At 39.8% G+C, this 14,174-nt stretch overlaps 2 protein-coding genes across 2 annotated transcripts in view; both read right to left on the bottom strand.

The window, feature by feature from the left end:
• The window catches only part of LOC134002187 (enhancer of polycomb homolog 1-like), a 33,932-nt gene extending 29,858 nt beyond the window's left edge, over positions 1 to 4,074 (bottom strand). The window contains exons 1-2 of the mRNA XM_062441481.1: positions 3,793 to 4,074; positions 2,928 to 3,048 (exon numbers count right to left, since the gene is read on the bottom strand). The gene's annotated coding sequence lies outside the window, so the exon portion shown is untranslated. The remainder of the gene's footprint in view (positions 1 to 2,927; positions 3,049 to 3,792) is intronic.
• A 1,614-nt stretch (positions 4,075 to 5,688) lies between these two features.
• On the bottom strand, positions 5,689 to 14,131 carry LOC134002121 (integrin beta-1-A-like). The gene is made up of 14 exons (XM_062441402.1): positions 14,081 to 14,131; positions 13,086 to 13,308; positions 12,359 to 12,529; positions 11,787 to 12,031; positions 11,226 to 11,381; positions 9,481 to 9,576; positions 8,600 to 8,689; positions 8,356 to 8,496; positions 7,992 to 8,197; positions 7,651 to 7,892; positions 7,317 to 7,539; positions 6,768 to 7,003; positions 6,160 to 6,326; positions 5,689 to 5,754 (listed from the first exon to the last, which is right to left on the bottom strand). Exons 3-14 carry the CDS (start codon positions 12,459 to 12,461, stop codon positions 5,689 to 5,691), a joined length of 1,971 nt encoding a protein of 656 aa, XP_062297386.1. The 5' UTR covers positions 12,462 to 12,529; positions 13,086 to 13,308; positions 14,081 to 14,131.
• Between the last annotated feature and the right edge of the window lie 43 nt (positions 14,132 to 14,174).

The following is a 14,174-nucleotide window of genomic DNA, read 5'->3' as shown; positions in this document are numbered from 1 at the left end:
TGTTAAAGGAAAAGGTTCAGAGTTTTTTGTTTTGTTTTTTAAAAACATATTAAAACAACAGCCAGATGTCCATATGAACACACATAATTTTCTTTGCTGTAGTAATTATTCCTGTTCATACTGGCTATTAAAATGTGTCTCCTCAATTCTTTTAATACTATTTTATTGTTGTAAAGTGCATTGAAACATTTTGCAAACTGACTAAATGTAAGCAATGAGAGCCTAAATCCAGTGTGTCCACACATTCATTTTGCATGACAAACAGTGCATTTAAAAGTTTATCTGAAGTTTAAATGAGGTTTCAACATTTCCAGTCTTTTTTTTTTTGTTTTAGCAGAAACTTTTCCCCTGTTGAGTTGTAGTGGAGGAACAGTAATAAAAAGAGAGACTTCGGTAGTGAAAAGACTGTAATGTTTAAAGAAATCTACTTGATTTGACTCATTTGGACAGTGAAGCTTCATACAAGCTTCAGGTTAACTTTTAAATACATTTTTGCACAGAGGGAGGCTTGTGGATGATTTTGTCCACCATTAGTTATATTGCATTATGAAGGGATCTTCTAATAGCCAATATGAACAAGTAGAATAATTATGACAAGAAAAACCTATTTCAGTGTTCATTTGGGCACCTGACTATTGTTTAAGGACACAGGGGGGAGGTTCACTTACTTCCAAGGTGCATGGAGAAGAAAATAAAAAGTGCAAAAACAGTCAAAGCTGTAGCAGCACTTATAGTATAGCACAACTTTATTAATAGACCAAAACCCCTGAAAAATGTTGGTCTATTAATAAAGATGTTCTATACTACAAGTGCTGCTGAAGCTAAGCTCAAATCAGATAACAGAGACAGATGAAACTATATAAATGTTTAAACACTAACATTCAGTCAGTGGTGGACACAATAGCAGAAACACCTTGCTAATATAATGAACTGGGAGTGTGCAGTAAATGCCAATGCCAAGGAAAGATTCATATTTTGGGTACACCTTGACCCAATTCTACTACAGAGGAGTATATGTATATAATGCTATAATGTAATAACTGCAATTAAGGGTCATTATATAGTGTCTCTAACACAACAAGCCTGTCACATCCATGGATTCATCGTGCCTTGCCAATATCTAGTCCTGCTATCAACATATTACAATAGACAATAATCAATAATAACTGAAACAGGCAACATTTTTTAATTTGTCAAGTGTCATTTTGGTAGTTCAGGTAAGGCTTTGTCTTCTTGTAAGCGCAGAGTTTTATGACTGTTGCCCAAAAGCTTTAAAAGGTCGGCAAACTGTGCATCTTGGGAGGTCCTTCTTCACGTCACTGTTTACTGAGCTGTTATCTGTATTCATCCTCTTTCATATGGAGCATATCTTGCTTTTCTCCTTTTGTCGTCTGTCATAATTGTGGCATATTTCCCCCCCCAAAATTGTCACTATCTGGCTGATTATTTGAATCAGACCATTTTTATTTACCTTCAAACCCTGTAGTCACCAATTTTCAAGGTTTTCTATATCGAAAAAGCTGGAAGCGGTATGTTCAGCACAAATGATCAGATCACATTTGGATTTAACTAAAATTAAAAGTTTGTCCATTCTTAATATTTAGGTCAACACCTGCAGGACATCTTAATCATACTTGATTTTTTATGTTTGATTTGACAAATAAGTAGTCTGCATAAAGAGATGTGCCCGATACTTTGGTAATTCATCATATGGTACATGCAGTAACCCTGACATCAGCACAGGCCCCCACACATGGAGATGTACACACTGCACAATTGCAATAATTGTTACTTGAATATTACAGTTACATGCTCATTGGTTTGACTGTAAAAGTTTAAAGCACAATAGATAGGACTTGTTATGAATACTGCACACAAATCAATATTGGACCTCTATAAAGCCTCAATCAAGACAAACTTCATCTTCTGCAGAATAAGAGCAGGACTCATTATAGATGTTTCAAGTATAAATTCTGCTTTCTCAAGCTTTACCACTAATCATCCACTTTCAACTGTTTGAAATACACACTACACATAATATTTTGTGCATGATTTAAAAGAGCTCAGGCACTTATGTCTGGACAGACAAACTCATCAGATATAATCCTCATTACAACACATCTGTGTGTACATGTTGGCATTACAAAACAAATGTTTAACATCACATGAATTGTGTGAATACCAATTATCAGCATATGCAATGTTAAGAAATAAGAAATGGGTGTGCAGACATTTTTCTGAGAGTAGGTAGTTTCAACAACCCGGATCTTCGATACTTTTTCTTTTACACTGTGATGTAAAAGGGCCACAACATATGCAAACAATAATATATATATTCAGGTCATATCTAACTGTACAACAACAACTGTGACAACAGGATAAAACAGCTGTTAAGGTCCACAAGCACCATCTCTATCTCACCCCAAACACCTCCATATGTAAACATGTATACACATATCTATATGTGTATGTATGTATATGTATATATGTATGATATCAATAGGAGGTTTGGACACACGTTCTCATTCAACTGAATGGGGGAGTGTGTCTAAACTTCTGTAGGCAACATTCATATATATTGTATATCACATATTTCATTTATTTTGTCTCCACTACTTCACCTATGTAACATATACATATATATCTATAGCTACAGCTACAACCATTAATTTTGTGCATATTTTGCCCAACCTTTTCTTTCTTTACAATCCAAAAGTCAGGTCATGTATATAACCTAAATATTGTAATGTTTATAATATATATAGTTTGATTTCTATTTACTTGACTTTTTTATTTTGTCATGTTTATTACTCCTATATCTCATCCCTTACCTTGCCTCCTGCACTGCTGTGACATGCACATTTTCTCTCTTAGGATCAATAAAGTCATATCTTATCTTAAATAGAATGATAAGAAATGCAAATCACCTGTAGGGGTGGGTGTAAATCCTTGTGGGCATGAGGGAATGATCCAGATGTAGGAGGCTGACATGATAATCATCATCCATTTGGGAGCAATAAGCTCACATCTGTAGACCATACTGGAGGCCTGTGAAACAGAGTGGCAAGACAGACAAATATAAAACACATTACTAATGAGGTCTAATCTATTCAAAAATACACAGTTAATATTATTTATTAGTCCCAGAGATGCGCCATAACTCAGCATTACTGTCACAGTGTTTTTATTCTCTACTGGGGATTAATTACAGTAACAATCTTACATTGGTGTTATCACCAGGGAGAAGATTTGGAGCAGGACTTGACAACACACCCACACTAGCATTTCTTAAGTTCACAATGGCTCTCTCTTTTTTTTTCTACTTCAATGACAGCATGGCTTTATATCAGCAGCGGATTGGGTTTTAATAATGTAGAGCAAGTTGTGTTGCACATTAGTGAAACCCCCCATATGTGTTAAGAGTAAGAAGGGGGTAAAATAGAGAGAAAGACACGACAAGAAAAAAAAAAAAGCAGTGTCATAAATCGTCTTAGCAAATGTGGACGACATGCATGCACCGCCACGAAGCATGCATTGCAAAGCGGCTTTTAACGGGTATTTTTATAAGAGACAGCTGTGTGTTCAGCGACACCGAGGCTAGCTGGAAAAAGGCTGCTAACGCTAGCTTAGCTCAGTTACCCTGACCCTGCGCCATTTACCAGCCTGCTAACAAGACTGCCAACACTTTAATTTCCACTGGCAACTAACTTGTCTTGACTAGATAAGTCGTCTATTTCGACTGCCACGTTGACAACACGGATAAAACTAGCTGGAGCTTGAGTTGTAACTTACCTGCTGCTAGCCAAGCCACAGGGGAGGATGATGAAGATGATGATGGTGGTGGTTGTTCTGGTTGTCATGCTAGCCCTAAATGCTAACGGCGGCTAGCTCCCTTCAGGACGCCTCAGAGGGGGAAAAAATGATTTTCAGTGTTTTAGTTTTTTTATGAAAGTGTGGTTAACTAAGATCGCTGGAATAGAAAAAAAAGCTATGTGTGTCAAGAAAGTGATTTCCTCTCTCTGTCTTTCTCTCTCTCATGGTAAACTTCCCCATATATAGTTCGTTAAGGTTACTTCGACAAGAAAAAGAAAAGAAAAAAAGAAAAAGATCCAAACTGACCACCGAGCCACTTTGCAGGCGAATTGTGATTGGAGGGTGAATGCCACCAATCACCTGTGGCGAGCTCGGGGAGGATGAGCTCATTGGTCCCCCCTCCCACCCCATACTAACAACAATAATAATAAAAATAATAATAATAATAATACTAATAATAATAATAATAATAGCAACAACATCACCTTTATAGCAATGTATCCATTTAAATAATTAAAAGAGGTAAGACTTCACATTTAAATCTTTAAATACACATTTTAAAAAAGCAGCCACACAGAAAGTGTCACTCATTTATTTCAAATATGTTTTTTTATTTATTTCAAAATATTGCTACAGGGTTTTTTAGCTTTTTTTTGTTTGTTTTGTTTTTTTGTTTTCCCCAAAAAAATGGTTGCAGTATTTGTTATGTAACTGTCTCCAGGGCTGGTCACCTCCTTCCACCGCCTATCCCTCCCTGCCCCTTCATATGAGTCTTGTCGCAGGGCAGGGCTGCCTCTGCTGCTTCCTCTGATGCTGTAATATTTGCACCGCATTTTTTTTTTTTTGGTGATCAGACACAGATGAAAGAGAATGCTGCATAGTGGAAGCATATGGAGTCATTTTCTCTGATAATCCACCACCACCTCCCACTGGCTGTTAAAGCTGCATGCACGCCTGTCTAGTGACTCTGGGAGTGGAGGAGGCATCACTATGATTAATATTACTTTGCTCAACTCTCCCAGCAAGGTCATCAGCAGCCATCTGTAGGCAGGGGAAAAAAACCCTCTAATATCCATTTAGATATGAACATCCCATTGTTTTCCTCCGCTTACATGATTCAGCCCAGTGCACTGGCAAAGTGTCTGGCACGTACACTTGCTACTCTTTTAAAAGTTGTGCAGTGTCACATCTGCAGTGTTCTGTGTGATGAATTCACAGGTGCCTACAAGAATACAAAAGCATCAAGAGTGTGTGTTTCTTGTGTCAAAAATAGCACATTTTATGACTAGGGTGAACTGTAAATGAGTGTGAGATTGCCTCATCATTTCCAGCAGGATGACACTTTCTTCTTTTCTCATCTAGAGGGCAGTGGAGACCCATGTAAAGACGTGTTTCCGATGGCATTACAATGCAGGATGCAGAATGCTCATCTCACTATCTCTTGCCCACTGGGACCCAAGTTACACAGCTGAGCCAACCATCACCATATATATATATATATATGAGATTTTCCTTATGCCATACAAAATATTACACTATATGTAATTATCTTTTTAGGATTTTATTAATGAGAAGCCATTAACTTTGCAAGTATCCCACAGACAACTAACCCTGAGTAAGAAGCAGTTTAAGTGGTTGATGCTGTTTGAATTTGTGTGCGTGCAGAGCATGCAGTGAAGGGAAGGGTTGGAGACTGGCAGTCCGGAGTTGCATATTGAGATCAAAGGAGAGTAAGTCAGACATCAACATCTGTTTCCCTCCGCTACCAAACAGGTTGGACCAACTGCTGACAACAGTTCAGATGAAGGATGTTGTTTCATTGTGCTGCACCACAGGGATCCTGATTGAAAAGTAGATCTCTTTCCGTAGCTGCTATCACTGCTCTTTATATTTTGGGTTGACAGTCGTCGTGATGGCACTCCTGTAGATGGGGTTGTCCCTCTGCAACAGGGTGGAAACAAGCATCATCGTACATGGTTATTCTTAGACATTCATTTTGTGTTACATTACTTCTGGTAAACTGAGTGGGCATTACTGATCAAGCGCATGATTTCTTGTCAATTTCTATTGCAATGTTGTCATTTAACAATTGTTATGATATGTAAACAATGGTGCATGTGTGTTTTTAGAGAGCAATATTAAAAATGTGATCACTGTATGTTGCACACATTTTCCTCTCACAGTTTTTTTGTCGCCTCTGTACCACATTAACCAGAATGCTGTTGTTGTACTGTGCTGGTCAAACTACCCCTGCATCAATGTCACTAAGACAAATTCCTGCATTATTGTTGATTATTATTGTTCAGCCTTTGAGTGACAGGCACTGACAGGTTTGTACGGGCTCACCCTGTTCCAGCGTCTCTGCTCCAGCTCCTTCTGGAAGCGGGCAAACTCCCTGCGGTCATGGATGCTGGTGAGTAGTTTCCATAGCAGCAACAGAGCCACACCCAGCACCACAACAGAGGCTGATAGCACTGCGGTAATCAGGATCACGTTAGGACCTGATGGGCATTCTTAAAAGACAGAGAGGACCATTGTTCTTTATTAGAAAGAACACAATAGTTATTCAAAAATATCTGAGGTGTTATTAACACATTTGTTCAGTCTCATGGTGGTTAGTGCAAAGCAGCAGAAAAAAACTTTTAGGAAACGAATGGATTATGATACACTTGCCTAATGTGACATTAATGGATCCCCTGATTTTTGGTGAACTATACATTATTCACTCATCATTATCAACCCAATCAGTCAGTAATCACTTGCAAAAAACATGTACAATTTAGAGGCAAAAGATCTCACACTCACACACTTTATCTAACTTCATACATTTACTTATGCAAACCACAGTTGTAGTTTTAATAGGTTTCATATTGCTACTTTAACAGACTAAATGTATTCAATTGATTTATCATGAAATATACTGGTGCAGAAAGAAAGAGAGAGATTTGGTCTACCTCTTTTAACAGCTACATGAAAGTGGACAGAGTCTTCTTTTAGTCCAGTCCTCAGCAGGAAGTGGACTCTGCAGCCCTCTGGATCCATTTCCATACACCTGTGAAGACCTGGAGAGGGGGATTCTGTTGACAAGACACCAGCCTGCCTTACCAGAGTGAAGTTTAGATCAGCGCAATTAATCTCACACTCCCTTGGATTTAAACCCAGTGAGAAGGCCCTGCAGAAGATGCATTGTCTGTGGAAAACAATCATTAAAACTGAGTCAAAACATCAGTATCATCCAAAACTGAAATACAGAGTGCTTCCAGGTGATGGTGGCTATATCAGAGTGGTGTAGGTCTTGGATAACAGTTGTTACATTCACCACATACATGTATAGATATGTATGCTTTATGTCCTATTTCAATTCAGCACATTATTTCACCTGCAATATGTCTGCTTCAGTTTGAATAATATTAGCTTTTGAAGAAACCTGTGAAATACCCCAAAAACTCCATATTTCATTTCAATGTTTAATTAAATGATTTGAACTAGAAAAGTTATAGTACCTGTGCAAGGTGCAGATGCTGGGGCAAGAGGGGCAAAGCTCACAAGTCGGACCTTGGAAGCGGTTGTCGTGGCAACTGCATGTGCCACAGTGGCAGACCCCTCTGCCCGCACAAACCTTTCCATTCTGTGACAGACAAGACTCCATGCTGAGAGGGCACTCGCATGCTCGACCACTAAATCCTGGAAAACATTTGCACACCCCGCAGACACACCGGCCCTGCCCTGGAATGGTAAAACAAGTAATAAGTGTTCTGTTATGAGGTGAAATATTAAAGTCTTGTAATATGTGATAGATATTACTCTACAGTGGTAGAGTCTGTATGTTTCCAATACCTCCACACTGCCGTCCTCGGTACTGATCACAACTGAAATCATTGCATTCACAGAACTGCCCATAGTAGGTATGGTTGGGCTTTTTGCTGCTCTTACGGCAAACACACTTCCCACAAACACACTCTCCTTGTCCGCTGCACACTTCTGATGCATTATCATGTCGACAATGGTATGAGTCAAGCACCTTGCCCGACTTTGCTTGATCACACTCGCACCATGTTCCAACTCTCCCCTCTTTACATCTGTAATAGAAACAAATATTTGTAGCTTTATTCCTTCCTGAATCACCTGAAATTAGACTTGTTAGCAAAATTGATGCTATCAAGCTGTACTTCACCTACCTGCACGCGCCACACTCCAGAGTGCCGTTTCCATGGCTACATGAAGCACTGTGTGGGACTACATCCTTTTGACATGAGCAGTTACATATGGGGCTCAGCAGGACCTCAACTTCTTCACTATAGCCTTGGGGCTTAATAATAACACGGGATGGTCTTTGTGAAGCAGTCACGCACAGAGGTGCTGTAATGCTTACATCAAAGCTCACCTAGAGGGGAGGGGAGAATTCCTTGAGCACGATTATAATGCTTCACTAATGAGGTAATCATAATTAGCATTACTGTCGCTTCAACTGCGAATGGCCACATGCTAACAGCAGTACTTACACAATTTACCACACACAGAGCCAGACACATGGCTACACACCTCATCTCCGACGAGGATGTTGGAGCACCTCCTCCCCTGCTCCCCTCGCCTCTGCTTGTGGTCCTTACAGTGTGAAGTGTAAGAAATGTGATAGCCCGGCGGCAGCTTGCTGTTCTCCATAACAACCTCAGAGGTCAGTGCCTGCAGTCAATATACCAGTTAACCTCTTAAAGATGAGGAGGTGTCAGTTGGCTACACAAGAGGCTAATGAACTTTGTATGAAGGGAGTTTCTGCTTTACTTACATTATACGCTTCGACTATTATCTGCAGGATGTTGTGGGAGTTGTTGGAAAGTGTTCCAACTGCACATTTTGGGAAGATGCTTCTTAGGCCCTGCAGCAAAGCAACAACATCCTCAACATAAATGAATGAATATGCTCATTGACAATCCACCAACTGATGAGCTTTGCTACTCTACAAACTGAACACAATTTCAAGGCCAGATAAGTTTTGTTATCTTATCAGCTTTGGGAGACTAAAATACCTTGGATATTACCACTTGTTTTTACCTTGACTGGATAGATGTAAATGGATCAATCTGTTAATATTCTCTATTTTTCCTTCGACAACAAAAAACTACATTGAATTAATCATTAAAAAAACTGTGCAGCCAAAACCAGATTTTGTGGGCTGATCGGACATCTATATGACTGAATTATGCACATTGTTGCATTGTTCAGCTCGAGGGCTGTTATATTACAAAACCAGTAACGGTAATGTTGAAAACATTTTTTGGATCTGGGGGTGTCGGAAAGAATTGAGAAACAAACATTTAGGTTGTTTATTGTTGACAATCACAAAAGTATAGAATATCACCAGCTTTATCCTTTAACATGTGGCCCAGCCATTATGAGTTTTTTGGAACTGTATTTTCTCTCAGAGCATTATATAGCGGGAAATCCATGAAAAGTTTTTGAATGAAAGGTTTTACACATTATTATCTCACATATAATCAGGGGGGACAGGATGACGGAAAGTGGTTAAAAGGCATAATTGTGCCTGCTCACGGCGGTAATGACATACCTCCACCCACTTACCCGGAGTAGTTCTTCACAGCAACAAAGTGTGCATTTATACAAGAAAGTTGATAAATAATTGCATGAATGTAGATGCCTCTTCTATACCTCGTACAAGTGTGCGACGTCTTCAGTGACAGCAAAGATGATCTGGATGTTCTTCTGTCTTAGTGTTTCGGCGACGTGAGACACAGAGGGATAATCCTGGCAGAAGGGAGTCAGGGCAGATGCAAAATGCAATGCATAACACTCAGGCCAGAATATATATGTGTAATCAGTAGTTAAGCACGCTCTCCCTCTTCCCTTTATCGCTGTCCTCCCCCTTTACCTCCCATCTAACAACTCTTTCTATCGCTCATTATATTCACTCTCCCTGACAGACTTTCCATTTCCTCCAAATAGATAAATAAGTACCATTCAGAGAGGAGCGACACCCGCATCTTGCACATCCATTTTCTGCCTTGGGTGGCCATTTATCCGGACAGAAAAAAGATTAATAATGTATCAATATTCACTTCACCTGTCAACTGCCTGGACTGGAATGAGGTCAAGAAACACAGCATTCTCATGAACCTAATGGGAGATCTATATGGATGTTTAATACACAGGGGCAAAGGTATACACTCACAAGCAGACCAATAGGCGCGAATACATCCAAGCACCCACACAACAACACACCTTCCCAGCCATCTATACACAAACACAGTGAGATTAAGAGATGAAAGCTTTGGTTTGGATTACTCCACAAACACTCCAGCTGTTTCCCATCAGGGTGTGCCTGTCAGCATCTTCTTTACCCAGGGAACTGTGCTGTTGATTCTGACCTTTAAATCACTGTCTTTGACTTCTGTCTGCAGCAGCCTGGACCTCTATTTCACTGCTAGGATTGCAGACTGGAATCAATTTAGCACGCGCTGCAATATCTGGTCCATAGGATAAACATTGTATGCTCCTCTGGACCACAAAAGCATACTATAAAAAGAGTGAAAATACACATATAGTTGTGATGGCTTGTTCAGCTGAGCTCATGCTTTGGTCTTTCTCTGCAACTATAAGTACATGATACCCCTTTTCTTAAAGCTGCATTAATCAATTTTTGGCCCCTTGGGGGAAGATAATTCCAAAAGAAGCTGAAAAACAACAGCTGATGACCTCATGATGTTGTTATATCAAAGAATGACATGCTCACAAAGCCAGTACACACAGAGCAACATTAGCATCCTGTGTGAATTGTGTTTCTCTCCACCTGGTGAATGCAATCCCAATATTTATTTAGATAAAGCTCCTTTTATCTCTGGCACAAATATCGTGGTCTTAAACTTCTCAAGTTAGCTGTTAACCGCTTTTGTGTTGATAACAGTTGCCTGCTGTGGCTCGAAATAGGGTCGATAAGAGTGCTGAGACACTGAACCACACAATAAATCTGCCATAAAACCAGAACAAGAAGCTAAACAGACCAAGATATTGAATCTCAAACCTCAATACGTGGTATTTAGTACTACACTGAAAACCTAATTCTGCTACCAAAATTGTTAAAAGTTGGTATCAAATGCCTGTCTAGCTTTGCGAATTCATCCTTTAAGTAGATATTGCCTGATTTAAATAATAATTTTGACTGTTAGTCTGTATCTTTTCTATGTTCTTACTACAGCCTTATTTGACTGTTTTCTGACAGTATGTAGCTTTTTAGAGCTTTGACTTATTTTGTTAAATGGATAAAAGAAGGAATACATTTATATATAAATGGCTCTGTGTTTTTTTTCCACTTTACATGTAACCTTTTAATTCAGTGTTAATATGAAAAAATATTGCTGAAAGGAGGTTTAAAAAGAAAATCAAGTTTTATACTAAACCTGTGAATTTCCTCCGGTGTACACATTTTTATACAAGTGACACTTTCCATCATTTGGAAGTACAATGCCACCCAGTTTGCCATCCCCAGCAAAGTGGAAGCCAGCATCTGTGGAGAACACCAGCAGACGCGTCACATTCCTCCAGCCGATCTCTTCCTGGAAGTGAAGAACATGAAACACTCAATTGGCAGCAAATAAAACACCGTGACTGACATAAATGTTTCTGACAGGCTTTGGAGAAAAAATTACCTTTCTGCCTTTGTATGTAATCAAATGAATGTGGATGAGTAATACTTCAAGCCTTCATGCTCTTTAGGGCTTAAATCTAATACTTGTCATTATGAAATTATTAAAGTAAAATTCTCATATTTGAGGATTCATAATGAGGGTAAACTACACCGTAAACAGACGTGCAGTTTCCCCAAGGATGTTTAGTATTCTGAAATACCCCCTTCATCTATTGTCTTCAGTCTTTCCACGTCCTCCACACTACGCCCACCTAAACGAAAACAACAATCTCTGTAATGCAGTCCTGCTCCCTGCTGGGCATCCACACATTACCTCACACATCGCAGCCTGCATCAGGGCATCCAGACCCCCCTCTGGTGAGTCCAGGTTGCCAGAGATCCGCTGCTCCCCGACCAGCTCTGTGAACAGGGATCCGTTGGTGGTGAGGCTCAGGATGTGGTGGTAGTTGAAGGGAGGAGCACAGGGCCAGGGCTCAGTCCTCTTACAGGGATTCCTGAGCATGTCCTCCGCAGTGCTGATGTACGGCATCACTGTCTTGTCCACAAATGCACCAAAGCCTTTTGGAGTGAATTGGAATGAGTAAGAAGTAGTGTTTTGAGAGGGGATTTTGTGAGAAATTTGTGACTGGGTGGAAGGGTGGAATGTGAATAACTAATGCACAGCATTGTCCTTGAGTAAAGCACTTAATCCCCAGTCGCTCCAATGGTGCTGCTCAGTGGCCACTGATAAGATTATGATTGTACCGGGCAACTCCTAGGTGTGTTACTGTGTGAATGTGACACAAGGGCATTCCATAAGAGGAGTGTACAGGTGTAAACATTTAAGAGAAATAATGTAAGCCTACATGTCAGGTGAGGAGAAAATGGAAACATAGGCCCACAGACCCATTCTGAAGTCACTGGTTGTATTCCTCATCTCTTCCATGAGGTCTGCCCCCAACTTCTTGACGTTGGGTAGGTCATCCTCCATGGAGAAGGAGAGGTCCATCAGGTAGTACAGGTCTATGGGGTAATCCTCTACACGTTTGAACTTAACCTCAAAGGTCTGGTGTTCTCCTACAAAGACAATATTACAATACCAGTTATTAAAATTAGGGTCCAGATGTAGCTTATTTTTCCACATTTGACAGCTCCAACTACAGAGGCCACATTGAAATAAAATCCATTTTATGATGACTGTGTATGTTCTATACACAAGTAGGGCTACTTTATAATCTAAATCAAGACCCTGTTTCCCACTAAGCCTGCTGCCTAAGCTTTTTCTCCTCGAGCCATTGAGAACAACTCTACAAACTTTGTCTGTTTTAACTGGAAGAAAAGCGTCATCCACCTCACAGGGGTCTGGAGGTAATCTTGTCAAAAAATGGTGATAACAAAACGTTGGAATTCCTGGGGAAGAACAATCTGAGTGCTTGGAAATGACCATTTCTGAAAAGTATTGTGAGTATTGTGAATTAGTTTGAAGGATAACTACAGTCATTGGTTTTCAAATCCAAATGTTCTTATCTACTGACAGATCTGAATATGGAGGACATCTCCTTGGGTCAAAACAAGGTGACTTATGTTTTACTTATGTCTTTTGGTAACAGTGATAGTATACATAGACACCCACCTGGCCTGAGGTGCAGCAGGACAGTCTGAGGCTGGAGTTGGGTGACATGTTGGTACTGCTGTTGGTGTCTTTGTTCATTAGGGTGGAAGGTGATCTTTTGGTTTTTCAGAAGGACAGTGGAACCTCTGGGGTCCTCCAGGCGATGAAGAGGACAACCCCTCTTCAGCAGTGCCCTGGCTGTGTCGCAGCGCTCCCAAACGTGCTGACCCACTTCTAGAAAATTCTTGACACCGGTTAAGGTTTAGTTCACACCCTTACAAATAAACTCTTTGCCTTGAATATCTCAAATTCTAAAATAATCTAATATACTAGGACAGCTAAGGCTAAATGACACCTCCTATATATTCCGCTACAGTAAAAAACAGTAATTTGCATGAAGAAATATCAGTGATGCAGTTAATGACAGTGATGTAGAGAGTGTGTGAATGTGATAATGAAAAGCAGCTTGTGTGTGTATTTGTGTGTAGGTTTGCTCTCACCATGTGTTGAAAACACGGCTACATCTTTCATTATGCAAATAAATGTAATTAAAAATGACACAAACATTCAACATTCTTATATATAATAGCCCATTTCAACACATTCTTTGATGGTATTTGTGTTGGGACAACATTGGAGTCATATTGCTGTTCAAACTCAGCATGTAAATAGCAACATAATTATGGACTTGAACATATGTTACTCGCAAAACAAGGATGAGGTTTTCCAGGTTTTAGGTATTTTTTTCCTAACTAAATGGCACCACTCTTAGTTTGGAATTGTCAGTCATTTCTTATGATATGATAAAATAGAGTACTGATGATTACGGGATGCTTAATGCCTTTATATAGTATACTTGAAAATGTCCACAATGTTATTGTTGTTATAGTAGAGAAACCTCCAAAACAGCATTTAGTTCATTCTAATAAAAAACTGAACCATGCACTGAGAAGTGAACTCTTCATTGTCGCAAACAGTACATCGGGTTACATGAGAGTGTTTCGAAGGCCACTCACCTCCTCAATACACCAAGCACAGTGTGGCCCTGCTGCCAGACACTCTCCACAGCTCCTGACCCCCTGACTTTGGCATTCGTGATCTGAATAGGCT

The sequence above is a fragment of the Scomber scombrus genome, chromosome 20 (genome assembly GCF_963691925.1).
Source record: "Scomber scombrus chromosome 20, fScoSco1.1, whole genome shotgun sequence".
In the NCBI taxonomy this organism is placed as follows: domain Eukaryota; kingdom Metazoa; phylum Chordata; class Actinopteri; order Scombriformes; family Scombridae; genus Scomber; species Scomber scombrus.
The sequence above is the reverse complement of the archived record's forward strand: the minus strand, read 5'-3'. Positions and strand labels throughout refer to the sequence as shown.

Coding starts and splice junctions, on each gene's coding strand:
- LOC134002121 (XM_062441402.1), bottom strand. CDS start 12,461: ATGGACCTCTCCTTCTCCATGGAGGATGACCTACCCAACGTCAAGAAG. Junction 7,893..7,991: donor CTGGAGTGTGGCGCGTGCAG/GTAGGTGAAGTA, acceptor TTTCTATTACAG/ATGTAAAGAGGGGAGAGTTG. Junction 5,755..6,159: donor AGCAGAGACGCTGGAACAGG/GTGAGCCCGTAC, acceptor ACCCTGTTGCAG/AGGGACAACCCCATCTACAG.